We start from the raw sequence: 19,044 nt of genomic DNA, 5'->3' as shown, positions 1-19,044 counted from the left end.
CGTGGTGCCAAGAACCTTAAAACAGTATCATTATCATTATCTTAATTAGCACTTTTCTTCACTCAAATCAAATCGTTCTTGTTTTAGATAGATTTCTCCTTCAGAATGTTTTATATATTTGAAATATTAATAATTTTGAAATATATCTATATTTAAGAATCTAGAATCTGACTACCGGAATAGTTTAGAATTCTAGTAAGGTTTATGATCCAGCAAATATATGAAATAAATTCAAACAGTGCAGGGAGAAGAACAAGAACAAACTTAAACATTAAAATTAAATCATTCAAACGAAATATCTTTACCCAGACAAATTGAATATGTTGTAGAATAAAATTATATACTAAGAACTTAAATAACCTTCACCTATTCTTGTTTGTTCATAATTATAATACAATTTTTTAATGTGAAGTCTATTAGTAGTTATTATGGTTATAAATATATAAAACTCATCATTAAGCTAAAGCAATAGTGCTCCGAACCAATTGTGATTTTTTTTCAGAATACATTTAAGATGAGAAGGTACGAACTGTTGAAACGGGTTGTTGCAGAACTTGTTTTATAATTGGATAAAAAACAGCAAGATGAAAAACATTGTATTTTGGAGACAGCTTACACTTATCTCATTCTTTGGTAATAATAAACTTTAAAAAGAGCAAAATTAAGGAATTCCAAATTTTGCAGCGTTGATTAAATGGCCATGTTGAAATTAGGTTAGAAAGTGGTTGCAATTACAATGATTGATAATTTACAAAGCCCGGTGAAATTATCAAGCTACTCCAACGGAGAAACGGACAAAAAGAATACCTCTGGACAGATTGATCGATTTACTAATCTATTCACTAAACAAACAAATACATGGAAAATATATATAAAGGACAAGTTAAAGTGCTGTGGTTTATGCTGAGAGGTTGTACGAGATTTATATGATTATACAGATAATTAAGTGTATAAAATAATCTCTGTTAAAAAAGTTTAATTTATCATTTTAAAGGAGAGAAAAGTTGACAAAAATGTTGTCTACTAAAGTTTATCCTACTCTATACTATTGTCTAGGGTTTAACTGTAGTTTATCCTACTCTATACTATTGTCTAGGGTTTAACTGTAGTTTATCCTACTCTATGCTATTGTATAGGGTTTAACTGTAGTTTATCCTACTCTATACTATTGTCTAGGGTTTAACTGTAGTTTATCCTACTCTATGCTATTGTATAGGGTTTAACTGTAGTTTATCCTACTCTATACTATTGTCTAGGGTTTAACTGTAGTTTATCCTACTCTATACTATTGTATAGGGTTTAACTGTAGTTTATCCTACTCTATACTATTGTATAGGGTTTAACTGTAGTTTATCCTACTCTATACTATTGTCTAGGGTTTAACTGTAGTTTATCCTACTCTATACTATTGTCTAGGGTTTAACTGTAGTTTATCCTACTCTATACTGGTATTGTCAAGAATTTGACTGTAGTTTAACCTACTCTATACTATTGTCTAGGTTTTGACTGTAGTTTATCCTACTCTATACTATTGTCTAGGTTTTGACTGTAGTTTATCCTACTGGCCTGACGAACCCATAAACAGTATCAAGACAAGAAGAGCAATTTTTACGTCACATACGCAGGTAATGTAAACTTTAATTGTCTGGTCTATTTCTATAATATCCAAAAAAAATCAAGGAGGTTTCAGGTCCTTCCTTGATTAAAATGTTTTTGTTTTTTTTTAAATTTAAAACCAATTACTAGGGTTGTAGATTGTAATAAGTTGCTTTCTAAAATTATTATGCAACACTAAATAAGTAATCGTAAAAACTGCATACCGCAAGGACAAAATCCATCAAAACACAGAAACACACTTTTTCAGGTGTTTAAGGTTCGAATAGGAGGAGAAGTAACATTTCCTTGTGCAGTAGCAAATTTAGGTAAAGTTGAATTCATTTTTTTATGATTTGCCTTTTTTGTTTCCTTTAGATTTTTTGTTCAATTGTTGAGTATCTTTTTGTTTTATCGATAAAACTTCCCAGATTCTTTGACGGTTACTAATTCAGGAAAAGATGTGATTACTTGGTCAACCGGAGATCGTCTTCTTACTGCTGGTAACATTCTCAATATTTTATATGTACACTTATACTATCAGGGACTTAAACAGAATTGATTCATGTGAGGGGTGGGGGGTGCAATGTCCATAAGTCTATTGTCTAATGTTTATACGTCTATTGTCTAATGTCTATACGTTTATTGTCTAATGTCTATACGTCTATTGTCTAATGTCTATACGTCTATTGTCTAATGTCTATACGTTTAGTGTCTAATGTCTATACGTCTATTGTCTAATGTCTATGCGTCTATTGTCTAATGTCTATACGTCTATTGTCTAATGTCTATACGTCTATTGTATCATGTTTATATGTCTATTGTCTTATGTCTAAAGGTCTATTGTCGAAGTCTATACGTCTTTTGTCTAATGTCTATATGTCTAATGTCTATATGTCTAATGTCTTAAGTCTATACGTCTATTGTTCTATGTATAAAGGGCTATTGTCTAATGTTTATACGTCTTTTGTCTTATATCTATAGGTCTTTTGTCTACTGTCTATACGTCTATTGTCTTACATCTATAGGTCTATTGTCTAATGTCTACACGTCTATTGTATAATGTCTATGCGTCTATTGTCTTATGTCTAAAGGTCTATTGTACAATGACTATACGTCTATTGTCTAATGTCTATACGTCTATTGTCTAATGTCAATACGTCTTTTGTCTTATGTCCATACTTCTATTGTCTTATGTCTATAGGTCTATTGTCTAATATCGATACGTCTATTGTCTTATGTCTATAGGTCTATTGTCTTACATTTATATGTCCATAGGTCCAGTGAAGGTGTACAACGAGGAGAGATTAATCCATAATCATAATGGGAGCGAAATTACTTTACGGTATTTTACATTTTTGTTTTTATAAATAATATATTTTTGAAATATTCTTTCCATATTTTCGATTTGATTGAAACAAACATGTAAGATGATTTCTGTGCGCTCATTGTTGTGCTTTATCAAAATAATTTGCAAAGATATCGTCTGATGTCAACCTTTTTTAGGGACGTTCAACCCCGTGATACGGGTCAATTCTCTTGTCAAGTAAACAATATCAAGGAACCAATGGTGCTCAAACATACTCTAGATGTTCTAAGTAAGTTCTAACAATTCAAGTTTTATTCATTCACCAGCAATTAGAGTAATCAATAACAGTGAAATATCTATCTAAACTATATGTTCATGCAATTAGAGTAATCAATAACGCTAAAATATCTATCTAAAATCTATGTTCATGCAATTAGAGTAATCAATAACACTGAAATATCTATCTAAACTTTACGTTCATGCAATTAGAGTAATCAATAACACTGAAATATCTATCTAGTTCATGCAATTAGAGTAATCAATAACACTGAAATATCTATCTAAACTCTATATTAGGGTAAATTCTATATTAGAGTAATCAATAACACTGAAATATCTATCTAAACTGTATATTAGAGTAATCAATAACACTGAAATATCTATCTAAACTCTATATTAGAGTAATCAATAACACTGAAATGATAAGTGACCCTCCATTAAACCTGTTGCATACCATGTTCATTTTAAATATTTTTCTACAAAAATTACAACTTTAAAGAACTGGGGTTTCTGTAAAAGTGACTTGCAGATTTATGCAGTAGAGAAAAATAATTGAAAGATTAAATACATTAAAAAAGTCTTATTGTTGCTAATAAAGGTTTAAAGGGTACCTTTGTAAAGCAGGCATTAATTATGGAGTCACTGACGTCCCTTAAAGGGAGTGTTCGCGAAAAATCAAAAGGGGTATAGACTTACGACGAAAAATATTCGATGGTGATCGCTACTAATCTTACTTCTTATCTGTTGCATCTATAAGGAGAAAATTGTTAAAAACGATTCATACCGAAGAACTTATAGTCCATACAAATTCAGAAAATTGCATTATTCGACTTAGACCGTAACAAAATACGTTAAATTCCAAACAAATCATTCAGATAATACAACCATTAATTATCGATTTTTTTTCGACGCATTCGTTTATAGTTGATATTTCATAATATTTTGTATTTGTTTTCTATACAATGCACTTAAAACGAAGATTTTATGCCAGCTTGGTATTTCTCCCACCACAGAAACATCGAAAGCAGAGACACCTGGTGGCGAACTAATCGTAGTTTAAATTGCATCAAACAAAAAAAAATATTATGAAATATGAACTATATAAAAATGCGTCGAAAAAAATCGATAATCGAACTAAGTTGAATATTGCAACTTTCTGAATTTTCTGCTTATAGACAGAAGTAAGATTAGTAGCGATCACCATCGAATACTTTTCGACGTTAAGCCTATACCCCCTTTCATTTTTCGCAAACCTTCCCTTGAATGAATCGTAAAATATCTATCTATCGTGATGTTTAGTACCACCCAGAGTTGTTGCACGGAACCCTGAAATATCTGTATCAGTATTTGAAAATGCCGAACTTGAATGTTCTGGTCACGGTAACCCACAGGTAAATTCTTTATTCATTAAATAGGATTTATTCATAGTCTATTAAATAGGATTTATTTATAGTCTATTAAATAGGATTTATATATAGTCCATTGAATAGGATTTATTTATAGTCCATTTAATAGGATTTATTTATAGTCCATTAAATAGGATTTATATATAGTCCATTAAATAGGATTTATTTATAGTCCATTAAATAGGATTTTATATATAGTCCATTAAATAGGATTTATATATAGTCCATTAAATAGGATTTATTTATAGCCCATTAAATAGGATTTATATATAGTCCATTAAATAGGATTTATATATAGTCTATTTAATAGGATTTATATATAGTCCATTAAATAGGATTTATATATAGTCCATTAAATAGGATTTATTTATAGTCCATTAAATAATTTCTCTAAAAACTTGTTATTTTTTAGCCTCATATCCGATGGAGAAGAAAGGATGGAGCACCATTATCATTGAGTTATGTAAGTAAATCAAACATTTTTCATTTAACTTATTTCTAATATTTTTTCAACTGTGTTTATCCAGGGTGAGGTAGAGGGGAACAGGCTGTATTTACAGAGGGTTGGTATAGAGGCTAGTGGAGATTATCAATGTATTGCAGAGAACGGAGTAGAAAGGATGGATGGAAAACCTGCTTTAGAAACCGTCAAGCTCACCGTTAACTGTAAGAGATTATTATTCTAATAATATATTTAAGAAAGAAAAACTTGAGAATTGTTTGATTTTTTAGTTCCTCCCGAAATAGATCTGGAGACACAACAATACTACCCAAAGATCCGACAAGAGAAGCTAGAGGTAACATTGTAATTATCACCCAGGATATTTCAAGGTATTGAGGAAGATTTTGATCTGAAGGAGAGATGGCAAGACTTTTTATCTTAAACTGTAAAGCTGAGACAAATCTTTTACTCCTTGGTGGTTAAACCTGAAGCTAATTGCTGTCCAATACAAATGTTTCGACCTAAAGTTCAAAATTATGTTGAGGAGAGGTTAGAAATCCTACACACTGTAAATCCTTTAACATGACACGATAGAAATTGGTTTTACTGGAACACAGAGATATACCGTAGATTTCAGAGAAATAACAGAGTCTAGAGATTATAGTAGGGGGGGGGGGGGGTATCAGGGTTTTTGTTGATTCAAAAACAGAAACGAGACTTTTTGAATTTTGAATTTTAAAAATATAGTGCTAAAAACACTGTTTTGTAAATAAATCTAAAAAACTTGTAAAAGCTGAACAGTTGACTGAGAGTTTACCCTAAACATACATCTAATTGTCAATGTATCACTTAACTATCAAATATTAACAAGGACTGACAACATTTAATCCTACACAATAATTTTCTGCACGAAATAAAGTAATTGACATTCTGCCAGTATTTATATTAACAAGTTGTGATATTTTTTCACAAATGGGTTGTTTCACTTAACACTTAACTGCTCTGTCACTCACTCATGTAATATTTGTTAAGTGACATGTCACTTAATGTTATCTATTGTCACGTGAATATATTTAACTGACATGTCACGTAATTATATTTAGATTACATGTCAACGTGATGATATTTAGATGACATGTCACATGATGATATTTTGATGTATGACATGTCACATGATGATATTTAGATGACATGTCACATGATAATATTTAGATGACATGTCACATGATGATATTTTGATGACATGTCACATGATAATATATAGATGACATGTCACATGATGATATTTTGATGACATGTCGCATGATGATATTCAGATGACATGTCACATGATGATATTTAGATGACATGTCACATGATGATATTTAGATGACATGTCACATGATAATATTTAGATGACATGTCACATGTTGATATTTTGATGACATGTCACATGATAATATTTAGATGACATGCACATGATGATATTTAGATGACATGTCACGTGAAAGGTGAACCATCCCCTGATGTAAACTGGAGGCGAGGGAAGCGTGTGCTGAGTGGGCATGATCAGGTAAATATAACACGTATTACTCAAAACATCATTTTGTATGAAGAGTGCTAATGAATCGTTAATGGCACACTTTGACACCTTTAAGTCCCTTTAGTTTATGTGTACTATAAAGTCCCTTTAGTTTATGTGTACTATAAAGTCTCTTTAGTTTATGTGTACTATAAAGTCCCTTTAGTTTATGTGTACTTTAAGTCCCTTTAGATTATGTGTACTATAAGGTCCCTTTAGTTTATGTGTACTATAAATCAAACCTCTCATTTGTTAAACAAGAAATAAAGACATGAAGGAGGAAGCCTATCATTTATTCCTTCATTTATATTTTTTTACTTCTTTTATCAAATTGATTTTTGATATATTCATTTTACAATGATTAATGAATGTTGAATGTTTGCAGGGAAAGTATAAGATGTCGACAAACACATATACAGGTCTCCATACGCTGTCTCTATTCCAAGTAACAGAAGAAGATCTAGGAAAATAACAGTTTATAATATGTCAAACTGTTTTAACTTAAAAAATTCATACATTTCAAAATAGTCTCCAGAACAAATATCTTTCCAACTTTTTCAAAAATCGGTTTTTTACTTTCACGACTTATTGAACAAGGAATAAAATCCTCAAAAAATTAATTCATTTCCAGTTTTTCTAAGAAAAAACAATTGAATTAAAGAGAAAAGTTTTTATTATAATAGTAAATAATAGTAAATAAACGTTAACAAATTCTAAGTTGTAAAAGCTTTCTTTTTCAAGGAAATATCATTCCCAATGAAATGGCTGAAATTAAAAAAAATTCTTGAAATTTGATTTGATTGTCCTTTAAACTGTTACCTAATACAGGGAACTATACTTGTCATGCAGCTAACAGATTGGGCTGGTCAGAGCAAACTATAACAGTCTCAGGTTAGGTATTCTTTATTATTGTTTTATAATCATAGTTCTAAAACAAGAATATATTCTTTGTGAAAATTATTAGATTTATGAATATAAAATTATCCAGGAAAACCTCTTCGACCTCTATTACTTCCGGGACACCTGGAGAATAGAAGAAGTTATAAACTCAGGTTAGGAAAGGAATAACTTTTACTCCATATTCAGTTTCAAGACTTCATAGTTAGTATCATGACTCCATACTTAGTTTCAAAACTCAATACTTAGTTTTAAGATTCAAAATTTAGCTTTATGAGTTCATACTTAGTTTCAGAACTCCATAATTAGTTTTAGGACTCCATACTTAGTTTCAGAACTTCATACTTAGTATCAGGACTCCATTCTTAGTTTCAGGACTCCTTATTTAGTTTCAAGACTCCATACTTAGTTTCAGAACGCCATATTTAGTTTCAGGACTCCATAAATAGTAGTGGGACTCAAAAACTAGCTTTATGACTCCATACTTAAGTTCAGGACTCCGTATTTAGTTTCAGGACTCAAAACTTAGTTTCAGGACTCCATACTTAGTTTCTTTATTTCAGGACTATATACTCAATATACATATAAGTGTATCAGTAGATTGTACGAAAAAGGTTTGGTAGATGGTTCGAATGAAAGTTATTTATTGTAAAGATTTCTTATCATAAAGTTTAGAATTTGATAAATGGTCTGTTTAGATGGATGATTGAATCTGCCTTTCCAATTCGAGGACACAATATATACTACAAACTGGTTAGACCAGGTAAACAAACATTACGAACTGGATACACCAGGTAAACAAACACTACGAACTGGATAGACCAGGTAAACAATCTAAAAAACTGGTTAGACCAGGTAAACAAACACTACGAACTGGATAGACCAGGTAAAAAATATATACGAACTGGTTGGACCAGGTAAACAAACTATACAACCTGGTTAGACCAGGTAAACAAACTATACGAACTGCTTAAACTAGGTAAACAAAAAGACGAACTGAAGGCCAAGACCATCCAAAACCCGAGTCTTGACTTAAGCTTTACTTGGCTCTAAGTGGGCGCTAGGAACGACGTTTACTCGGGTTAAGATTTTAAATTCTCAACTTGGGTAAACTAACTATAAAAACTGGATAAACCAGGTAAACAAACTATACAACTGTTTAGACCAGGTAAACAAACTACACAATCTAGTTAAAACTGGTTAGACAAGGTAGACAAACTATACGAACTGGTTAGATCAGGTAAACAAACTATATACGAACTGGTTAGATCAGGTGAACAAACTACACAATCTAGTTAAACCGGGTAAACAAATTATACAAACTGGTTAGACCAGGTAAACAAACTATACGAACTGAATACACCAGGTAAACAAACATTACGAACTGGATAGACCAGGTAAACAATCTATACAAACTAGTTAGACCAGAAAAAAAATCTATTCAAACTAGTTAGACCAGGTAAAAAATCTATTCAAACTGGTTAGACCTTGACCTGGGACACCCTGTATAATATTACATATCTAGGTGAGGATAGATTGGAGTGCAGTGAGGATGATAAGGATGGGACGGATAGGTGTATAATGCTCAGGATGGATGGAAGGACTGGCGAGAGGATAGAGTTTAATATCAAGGTAAGATAATTCGTCTCCAGCCCGTTTATAAGATGTATTTTAACAGCGGTCAGCTTCCCTCCCAATTATACACATATTGAGATCCCAATCCTTTTTAGAGTTAAAGAATTAAACTAAGAGGTAAACCCATTTGGCACTTTTTTGATAACAATTTTTTGGACCTTTTTGCATGCATCTTAAAGGGAATTCTGTCACACCAGATTTACGGTTATTAGTACTTGCATATTTTATCTGAAAGATTAGTTGAAATATTACAGCTCATTTAAATGGTTGAACTGTTCACGATTTTTTACACTTTATGTTTAGAAAGAAATGGAAGCAGTGCTGAGAGATTTAAGACCAGAATCCAACTATATACTCCAAGTAGGATATTGTCTGTTTGTTTGTTTGTATGTCCGATCATAACTCATGAATCCCTAGACCGATTTGTCTCAACTTTTGATTGGGGAAATACGGACACCCACGGAAATGTCCTTAGCTTGGTTTTGAGTGTCGAAGTTGAGTGGATTGACAAAAATCTAGTTTCCCGGTAACCTGTTCAGCAACGCTGGGTTCGATCCCAAGCTAGATCATATTATAAAGTGGAAATTTCTGTTTGTTTGTTTGTTTAAATGTCCGATCATAACTCAGAAACCCCTTTACCCATTCGCCTCAAATTTTGATTGGGGAACTCGGGAAAACCACGCGGAAATGTTCATTCCTTGGTTTTGACATTCTAAGTTGATAGATCAAATCGTAATTAAAGACCAAGCGCAGGTATACGGTGGGAGTAACTATGAGTAAATCGGGCAATGCTGGGTTCAAGGTGCTAGTACTATTTATATAATAGCAAATGTCTACATATAGCTGTAACATGGTTCAGCTGAAAAGGGACAAAAAAACTGTACGATGACAGCCGCATTATAACTTTATTTAACAATTTATCTATCATGATTGTTGAGTTATCTAAAAATAAAGATTAAAATCATTCTTATGAAATTGAAAGCTTTCCGTATCAATTAAAGACGTCCTTTAAAGCTTGAACTTTAGATTCTTTAGGTAAAGTTATAATAACTAGGTTTTCAGCAATGTATTTTATATACTTTCCTTTATTATCACCTTAACTGTGTTCCTCATTGTAAAAATCCGGGTGCATGCAATATCTATATATTTACTTTGCTTGCCTGTTGCTTTCTTTGTTTGTAAAATTGGTCAAACCGATCAAGCCAAAATGTTTTGTTGGACCTCAAAGAACCCCAAGGAAGTTTTATGAACGCCCAGAGTTTCAAATATTTGTCTTCAAAGAAATTTTTGTTTTCGTAAAAGTTTGAAAATTCACGAGGAAAAAGTAGCAAATTCACGAGGAAAAAGTAGCAAATCCACGAATCTTTAAAATTGTTTTATCGAAGAGAAATGCTTAGAGAGTGAGCATTAATTAAAATTTAAAATAGAAGATGGGCACATAGCGACCTAATAGTCTAGCAGTGTAAAAAGTTAAAATAAAAATATGACTGTAAAACTAATTAGTATTTTTTATGGAAAAGAATTCTTTATAAAATTATAAAATTGCAGGTTTTAATAGATATCGTACTGTTTAGGTGCAGACAATTAACGATTTTGGAGTGAGCGAATGGTCAGAAGTTCACAAATTTATAACTATACCAGGTTAAAATTTTACAAAACATTTCTTGAATAATTTCTGATATGAGGTTTAACAAAAAAATGCATTGTATCGATAAAATACACTAGTTCTATTGTCCTCTTACACATTTATGATGTGCAATTGTTTATTTTTCAGAACCGGTTTCAGCTCTAGCTCCTTGGTCCCCTTTCTACTCTTCCTCCTGTATCCCTGTACCCCTGCATATACCTCTCTACCCTGTTCTATTGCTGCTGTTTGTATCTCCTTCTCTATCGTAGATATTCTCAAATTTTGGGTTAAAAGTAAGGAGTCGTGGTAATTGTAAGGGGGGTTTGGAGATATTCCTATTTTATTGGTACTAGATCTATAGTGATCTCATTTCGATAAGAACTAGCTGAAGTGCAAGGGCGTATACAGAAATAAATCTTGGGGGGGAGCTCCTGGGGTGGGGAGCAGGCAAAATTTGAACTGTAAATTAAAAACATTTGGCTTCTTGGATATCAGGCATAAGTATAAGATACTTTAAAAGTACACATACAGTCCAATTACCTCGCAAGTACTACTTTATCTCTCCTTCAAACAAAGCTAGCAGAAACACTTGTTTCTAAAAAATCGACATTTTATTATACTGTTATGTTTGTAATTATTAGTATTTAAACTAGAGATAGTAAAAGACATTTGAAAAATAAAAAAACTGAGTTTAAACTTAAATTCTATGAGATGAAAAAAAGACAAAGGTTCAGAAAATAATTATGACTTGTAAAAGTTTCTGTTTTGAAAAAAAGTAGAAGTACGATTGCAATCTACATAATAAAGCTCTTTATTTATCTATATGTTTGCTATGGCTGGCCAAAGCCCAAACGACCGAATGAATTGGGCTGAATTTTAATGAGGAAACTCATGGGTACCCTTGGGGATGACATAATGCTAAATATATTATTTTTTTTTTTTTTTTTAATTCGATTTTTAAAGTTCCACTTCAGCTAGCTTGTAATAAAAAGAAAGATTACAAAACGGCGGTGCAATGAATAAAGTAAATTAAATCCAAATAAAAAATTGGTCTTTTACTACATCCAAACTCAAGCCTTTGTGGCTGGGCATTTGAAAATAATTGTTTTACTCCGCTATCCCTGATAGCGCTCAACCGGTTAGGATGAATGTGAGTTCTTGATTGATTTTTTATTCGGACTTCTGGTTCACGTATACCTAGTGCACTGAACGAACAGAAAACTAATTCTTTTTTGTTCTTCACTCTTCATTTTAAGATTTGAAAAGTGTAAAAGCTCTGAGTCCTAGGGAAAGGGGGGCTACGCCCCCCTTTCCCCACCTGTATACACCCTTGCCGAAGTTTCCGACGTTTCCCGCTGAACTTTGAAAACACCATGAAAAAAATCGATTTCGAATTTTGGAAAAAAAACGATTTTGGAAAAAAACTGACCCAACTATAGCTAACAAATATGCATGAGTGATGAGCTTTATTTTATAGATAATTCAGATAATTCATTAGCGATAGTATTTTAAACCTCCAAGAATGAGCCGAAATTTTGAAAGTTACTAACTTTAAAAAACCCACGACACCTCACCTTTAAATACATACTTGATATAACTTTAACGCGTTGTTAATCTTTTTCCATCAGTCTATAAAGATTATTTTTCAATTTTTTCCACAAATTTTGATTGATTTTAAAGTTTTATTGTTTCTACGTAGAGCTAGATATTAATATATATATGAACATATATCTAGCAAAATCTTGCCAACTATCAATATACACTATACAGGGTGTCCCACATCATATTGGATCGTGTTATAGCTTTACAATGCGATTTCCGGGACTAATATAAAAATTAAAAAAAAAAAAAATCATGTTAAAAAATTGTAAATTGCTAATAATAAGATTTGCATGCAGAAAATACTAGGTTTTTCAAGTATTATATGCGTATTTGGGTATTAAAGCTTCGGGATAGTCTAATATTAGATGGAACGCCCTGTATATAAATAGACCCTCTCAGCAATTGATGTAAAAATTAACTATTTGTAAATTCAACTATCAACATATATCTAATTCTAGACTAAAAAATATCTAGCTTAAGATTTAGAGCCATTTGTCATTTCTGTTTAAATTATTTGTATTTGTAATGAACAGTTCTTTGAAAAAAAGTTTTCGGAAATAAAGTCATTAATGTTGGCATTAAAAAAGTCCTGTGGAAAAGTCCTTGAAATAAAAGTTTGTGGAAATAAAGTCCTACCTTTCTGAGACTTAATTTTCTAGGGCCTTTTTTCTGGTTCCAGTATTATTTTATACAAAAAAAGTCTCCGGAAAAAAGTCCTCTTATGGTTGAAAATGCATAGAAACAAAGGATGTTTACAACCATGGGGAAAAGGAACTTGATATTAAAAACAACCCTTGCTATATTGAGTATTCAGATGAATAGGAGAAAAGTCCTTTCAATGTACACGTCTCAGACTTGACCTCATTTTCTCAAGGTCAAGGACTTTTTTCTTTTTTTTTCGGATTTTTTTTAAGGACTTTAATTCCTGTGATCTTATTTCCTGAGACTTTATTGGCAGCCCCCATATTATTTAAGAAAAAAGTCTAAAACTCAGGACTTTATTTCCAGTGACATTTTGTCCTAGGACTTCAAAATATTGGGATTTTTTTGACCAAAGTTTTTTTTCAGGTTTATTTTTTCCTCTGACTTTCTTACATAGATTCTTTAGAATATGTCTTTGTTAATTGTAGACGTAACTTTAAGTGATCCTTCATTTATAGATTGACAGAATTCACCAAGGTACCTTTTAAACCTTTGTCCGATCAAGACTGTAAAAGTTATCGATTTTTTTCTCTTTGGAAATTGATTGTTTTCGATTGAGGTTTCTCTACAAGTGACTTGCTAAGGAGTTGAGTCTTTGGAACAAAATCAAATATTTCAACCACAATATCTTTATAACTCGATTTTGTAAACCTTAGATATTTCAAACTCAGATTTCTTGATCTAACAGAATTCAAAGTTTGAAATATCTAAGGTATGCAACATTTGGTTCCAAATCAGAGTTTGTGGCAAAGACTCAATTCCTTTAAGCTAAAAAACAATGAAGGAACTTATCTGAATTTTCAAGCCGGGATAGTTACGATTATTTTTACATTCTTGATTAGATAAAGTGCTAAAGTGTACTGTTGTATATGGAGGGTCACTTGAAATTACAAAGACAGTCGCTTTTACATTGATAAACAGTTATTATGTTTGCACAAATATTATTATGCTGACCTGTTATACCCTCAATACAAATTGATAATAACTTTATCAAATAAATTGTTACCCATAATATAAAAAGATCATCTTTACACCTTTTTATTTTTATAATTTTGAGCGCTAATCAAATTGCTCTGGATTTCTTCTCACTACAATGGCAAATCTACCAAAATAAACCTTTATTTATCCTGATTTAACATAATAGTTTAAAATTAATCAATCAGACTAGAATGGTAAAATTATTTTTTTTTAAATCCCAGGATAACACAATCTAAATCTAAAAGATGTGTTTTATTAAATTTTAAAATATCCCACCCTGCGTCCAAACCCACGATCAGGATGAAAAACCCCCTAAAGAGCATTTAAAGATCTTGTCTCCATGTGTTAACTTTTTTAATGAAGTGCCAGTGACACAAGATAGATTTTTTAAAAATATTTTATGATTGACTTGTGTTGAATAGGTGAACGTTTAATAAGATAAGTTTCTGCAGTTATCTGATCAATAATTCATAGTTTGACAGGTATTTGAAACTACTTATACTTACAGGTTTAGTAGATTGGTATTAACCTATTCAAGAATATATGCATCCCATTCTCGGCTCCATTTTAGTTTTTAATTCTTTTCTAAATATTTCTTGCAGGGAACTATGAAATTATTTTCTTTCGTCTCGTCACGAATAAAGAGTGTGGATATTGGATATTCTGCATTCCAAGAATTATGTGTGTGTATTTTTTTTGCATGAACACAGATATCATACATTTTTATGCACAATATTAACAAAAATCAGCAAATTAGGAAAGGAAAACCAGGGTTAAAAGTTTACACGTTTTAGAATTATTTAAGGGACCATAACAGGGGGAGCACGGGGCAAAAACCGGGGGGATTTACCTTCATATTGACCCCTTTAGATGGGACATATCTACTGTCTAGAAAAGGGGATCTTTGCAGTGAAGGAGGAAAAAGTGGAAAACACTTGAAGGGCAGCCAGTTAGTGTTCAGCGGTCAGGACGACAGGAACTGGAGATTAAGACAGTTGATTGGGAGGAAATTAGTATTCAGCAGTGAGGAAACAGGAAGAGGAGAAAAAGACAGTTAATGGACAGGAAATTAGTATAAGATGACAGGAAGGAGAGAAAAAAAACAGGTAATGGGCAGGAAATTAGTATTCAGTGGTCAGGATGACAGGAAGGGGTGAAAAAGACAGTTAATGGGCAGGACTTTATTATTCAGCGGCCAGGATGACAGGAAGGGTAAAAAATACAGTTAATGTTGCAGAAAATTAGTATTTAGTGGTCAGGATGACAAGAAGGGGAAAAAAGGATAGTCCAGAGGCAGGAAATTAGTGTTCAGCAGTGAGGATAACAGGAAGGTGACAATAAGACAGTTAATGGACAGGAAATTAGTAACAGGATGGAAGGAAGGGAAGAAAAAGACAGTTGATTGGCAGAAAAATTAGTATTCAGCGGTTAGGGTGCCAGGAAGGAGAGAAAAAGATAGTTAATGGACAGGAAATTAGTATAGAATAGCAGGAAGTAGGGAAAAGACAGTTAAAGGGCAGGAAATTAGTATTCAGTGATCAATGAAAGGAAGGGAAGAAAAAGACAGTAAATGAACAGGAAATTATTATTCAGCGGACAGGATGACAGGAAGGGGACATAAAAATGGAATAGAGAGGGAAAGAAGAAGACTAAAAAGGGCAGGGATATGTTCCAAACAATAAGCATTCCTTTAAACAAACTCTATTTAAATTCTTCATCATGCATGAAGGACATAAATATAAAGGAACAAATAGTAGACTACATTATAAATGTAATGTTGTTTTATTCATTTAATTAAGCCGATACATTTACCAAAATACTATCATTATTTGAAGAGAAATTTATCAACTTCAACTTTGTTTTCCGAATGTTTCTGTATAACAGGAGTTTGCGATTAAAATTAGTTCTTCAAGGACGCAACAAATCGTCTTAAACTTTTTCTTCTACATTTTGGGGTTTATAGAAAGATGATATATTCAAATTATCTTTACAGAAACACCTGTATATTATTTTTGCGACCCTTCCATCAATATTTTTAATCATTTTATTTTCACAGTATTGCACACAAAGCTCAACTTAAATAAGCTCTTTCTTATTTAAAAGGTGAAAATTCGTTTAAAATTGTGAGTGTATTGTTACACAAGTTGAATATTTAAACACTAAATTTAATTTTGAATTAAAGAACATTTCAAGAAATAAAACAAAAACAAAGAATATAAAAGTTAATTATAAAAATTAAGAATTTTAAAGAATTATCAAAAGAGAACCAAATGGCGTTAACCCGGTAATCTTCCTAATCTAAGGGATTATTATTAATAAGGTTTCAGACGAGACAAGGGACTACAGGGGAGAGGGCCATAGGGGAAGCTGGGAGATGGGGGAGACGGGGAGGTGTGGAGGTTGGGAGGTAGGCGGGCGGGTTGGGAAGGGTGGGGGAGGCAGGGAGGCGCGGACGAGGGGGTTAGGAGGCAGAGAGGCCGGAAGAGAGTGAGGTAAAGAGGTGATAGGATGGGGCATGGAGGTGGGGAGTTGGGGAGGCCAGGAGGTAAGTTCACTTCAAACTGTTATGAAAGGAGAAAAGAAGACATGGGGGGGGGATATGAAGGGGAGGCAGGAAGGTGCGTGAGAGAAAGAAACATAATTTATCAATCTTTAAAAGGAAGAAAACACTCTAAACTAAAAAATCGCAGTTTTGCTCCCGTTTTACATTCAAATTTTGATTAACAGAAAGATAAATTTTGAACCATTGCATAGGACTCTTAATCTTATATTACTACTTCAAGCTTAGAGAACTTTGTAAAACTGTCAAGTTTGGGTCCCGAACTCTGAGGAGTCTATAAAAAATAAACCATTTTTTTAATGAATCTCTTAAAACTTAAAAGGAGTGTTTGCGAAAAATAAAATGGGTTATAGGCTTAATGCGATAAAAAAGCGCTTTTGATATCTACTAATCTTACTTCTATCTGTTGCGTCTATAAGGAGAAAATTGTTTAAGACGTCTCATACCGAATAACTTAGCGTCCATAAAAATTGAGAAAATTACAACATACGACTTAGACCGTAAAAAATCAATTTAATTTCAAACAAATCATTTAGATATTACAACCTATAGTCATCGACTATCTTTCGCCACATTTGTATATAGTTTATTTCGTCTTGTGTTTGCATTACCGCCCGGAGACAGTACACTGCAGTGCAAAAGATGCGTACACCTCTAAAATAACTTTCCTTGCATTATAACCTTGGTTATATGCATACATGTTCGTTATATATTGTTCATATATATATATCACGGTATTATTATATATATATGTTTACACTGCAGTAAATCCATCATTCATATATCCAACCTAACATATTTGGATATATACATATACACAGTGTATACACTTTATACACTTTGTATACTGGAACAAATATGCTATAGATAGATGGATGAAAGGGGTTTTAGATAAAATAGATGGGAGGGAGGTGAGCCATATACCTCATTTTCTAACATGAGCCACCAACAAATGCTCAATCTTAAACATTCATTTTAAAACGCGACCACGTAAGTGCTTTCTTGCTTTGGTCATTGAATATATGCACTTTTTATTTTGAAGTGGAAATTAAACCTTTTTAGACAATACTTGTAGCGAAGTAATGGCAAATTATCACAATTCTTATTATTTTTTTCAAATCAATTACGACGTTCGTTATAATTTATGCATGCTCCAACGGAATCAGGATTTTTGAAAAGGGTTACAAAACAAACACGAAAAAAATAAATTGTTAGAACGATTATTTGTATGCGGCTCGGACGAAAGTTTTAAATGACTTGCTTTCCTCCCCTCAAAGATGATATAAGAGTCAATATGGAATAACATATATATATATATATTAGTCTTTGCAGAACCAACCGGAGTTTTGTTGTTTCGTTATGGTTCATTTTCTTTTTATTCTTTAACCACGATTAACAAGAAAAACAGGAAATAAAAAAACAGACAGAAAAAGCAAACAAAGAAATTTAAAAAAAAATATGTAAATCGAGAAGAAAACCAAGATACAGGGTGTCCCAAAAACATGGGAATTCAGTGACGAATTCGATATCGTCTTTTTAAATAATTCTTTGATTTAGAATAGTGATACCTAGTGAGAAAGCTGTAATCTGTATGAGTTTCGTCTGTTATGTTCACAATTTGTTTGTTTATGTTTTGACTGCATACAGTTGTACTTAGTAAAACAAGAAAATTGCAGTATACAAATATGTCAAACAGAGTAAACTTGTCCGCCTTCACTGTTCATCTTGCGGAGACATTATAGACACATCTTTACAGTCTTTTACCCTTTTCATAAAATAAACTCTAGCAGACATAATAATATTATAGCTTTTGAAATTAGGCATTACAATGCTAATTCATAACAAAGACGATTTCGAATTCGTCACTGAGTTCCCATGTTTTTTGGACACCCTGTACATAGAGAAGAAATTAAAGAGAAATAAAAACAATATAAAAACAAAATTTGAATTTAAAGTCATATTTGAAGGGTGACTTATGATACTCCTTACAGCGGAAATAAAAATTCTAATCTCACCAAGATTGTCCGAAGAGTCCATGGCTAAGTCTGATAATTTATTTCTTCTTTAATAAATCCAAATATTGCACATTGGTTTAGGACAGAAATGAGTTTGTGTAGTTCCCTAATGTAAATTACACTGTAAGAATGATTCTTCATTTTAAATTGGTATTTTAATCCTCAGTTTTCTCCGTATACAGCCCACAGGGGGGAGATATATTCAATTTTTATTCTAAAACTTTGAAATAGTCTAATATGAATGCAGAGACGATTTAGAATATTTCACCAACTAACTAGGTGGTTTTCAATATATACATTATACATTACATATTTTCAGATTTAGAATATTTCACCAACTAACTAGGTGGTGTTCAATATATATACATTATACATTACATATTTTCAGATTTAGAATATTTCACCAACTAACTAGGTGGTGTTCAATATATATACATT

General features: G+C 32.0%; 1 protein-coding gene and 1 long non-coding RNA gene across 2 annotated transcripts; one reads left to right on the top strand and one right to left on the bottom strand.

The window, feature by feature from the left end:
* The first annotated feature begins 506 nt into the window (after positions 1–506).
* On the top strand, positions 507–11,273 carry LOC111696956 (limbic system-associated membrane protein). The gene is made up of 19 exons (XM_023466775.1): positions 507–633; positions 1,540–1,625; positions 1,865–1,922; positions 2,049–2,096; positions 2,872–2,938; positions 3,100–3,191; positions 4,481–4,572; positions 5,000–5,050; positions 5,115–5,253; positions 5,320–5,384; positions 6,501–6,581; positions 6,976–7,054; positions 7,419–7,481; positions 7,579–7,642; positions 8,186–8,250; positions 9,013–9,119; positions 9,426–9,482; positions 10,697–10,763; positions 10,897–11,273. The coding sequence occupies exons 1-19, from the start codon at positions 585–587 to the stop codon at positions 11,016–11,018; spliced, it is 1,452 nt and encodes a 483-aa protein (XP_023322543.1). The 5' UTR covers positions 507–584; the 3' UTR covers positions 11,019–11,273.
* On the bottom strand, positions 6,883–9,352 carry LOC111696957 (uncharacterized). The gene is made up of 3 exons (XR_002764192.1): positions 9,281–9,352; positions 7,410–7,466; positions 6,883–7,050 (listed from the first exon to the last, which is right to left on the bottom strand). It is a non-coding gene; the product is annotated as an uncharacterized LOC111696957 (long non-coding RNA).
* Positions 11,274–19,044: the final 7,771 nt, after the last annotated feature.

The sequence above is a fragment of the Eurytemora carolleeae genome, unplaced genomic scaffold (assembly GCF_000591075.1).
Source record: "Eurytemora carolleeae unplaced genomic scaffold, Eaff_2.0 scaffold35, whole genome shotgun sequence".
Lineage (NCBI taxonomy): Eukaryota > Metazoa > Arthropoda > Copepoda > Calanoida > Temoridae > Eurytemora > Eurytemora carolleeae.
The sequence above is the reverse complement of the archived record's forward strand: the minus strand, read 5'-3'. Positions and strand labels throughout refer to the sequence as shown.

What these genes read in the sequence shown, in the direction of transcription:
- LOC111696956 (XM_023466775.1), top strand. Translation starts at nt 585, where the DNA reads ATGAAAAACATTGTATTTTGGAGACAGCTTACACTTATCTCATTCTTT. An exon ending in TCCGACAAGAGAAGCTAGAG is followed by an intron (nt 5,385 to 6,500) that starts GTAACATTGTAA and finishes GATGATATTTAG; the next exon opens with ATGACATGTCACGTGAAAGG. An exon ending in AGAAGAAGTTATAAACTCAG is followed by an intron (nt 7,643 to 8,185) that starts GTTAGGAAAGGA and finishes TGGTCTGTTTAG; the next exon opens with ATGGATGATTGAATCTGCCT.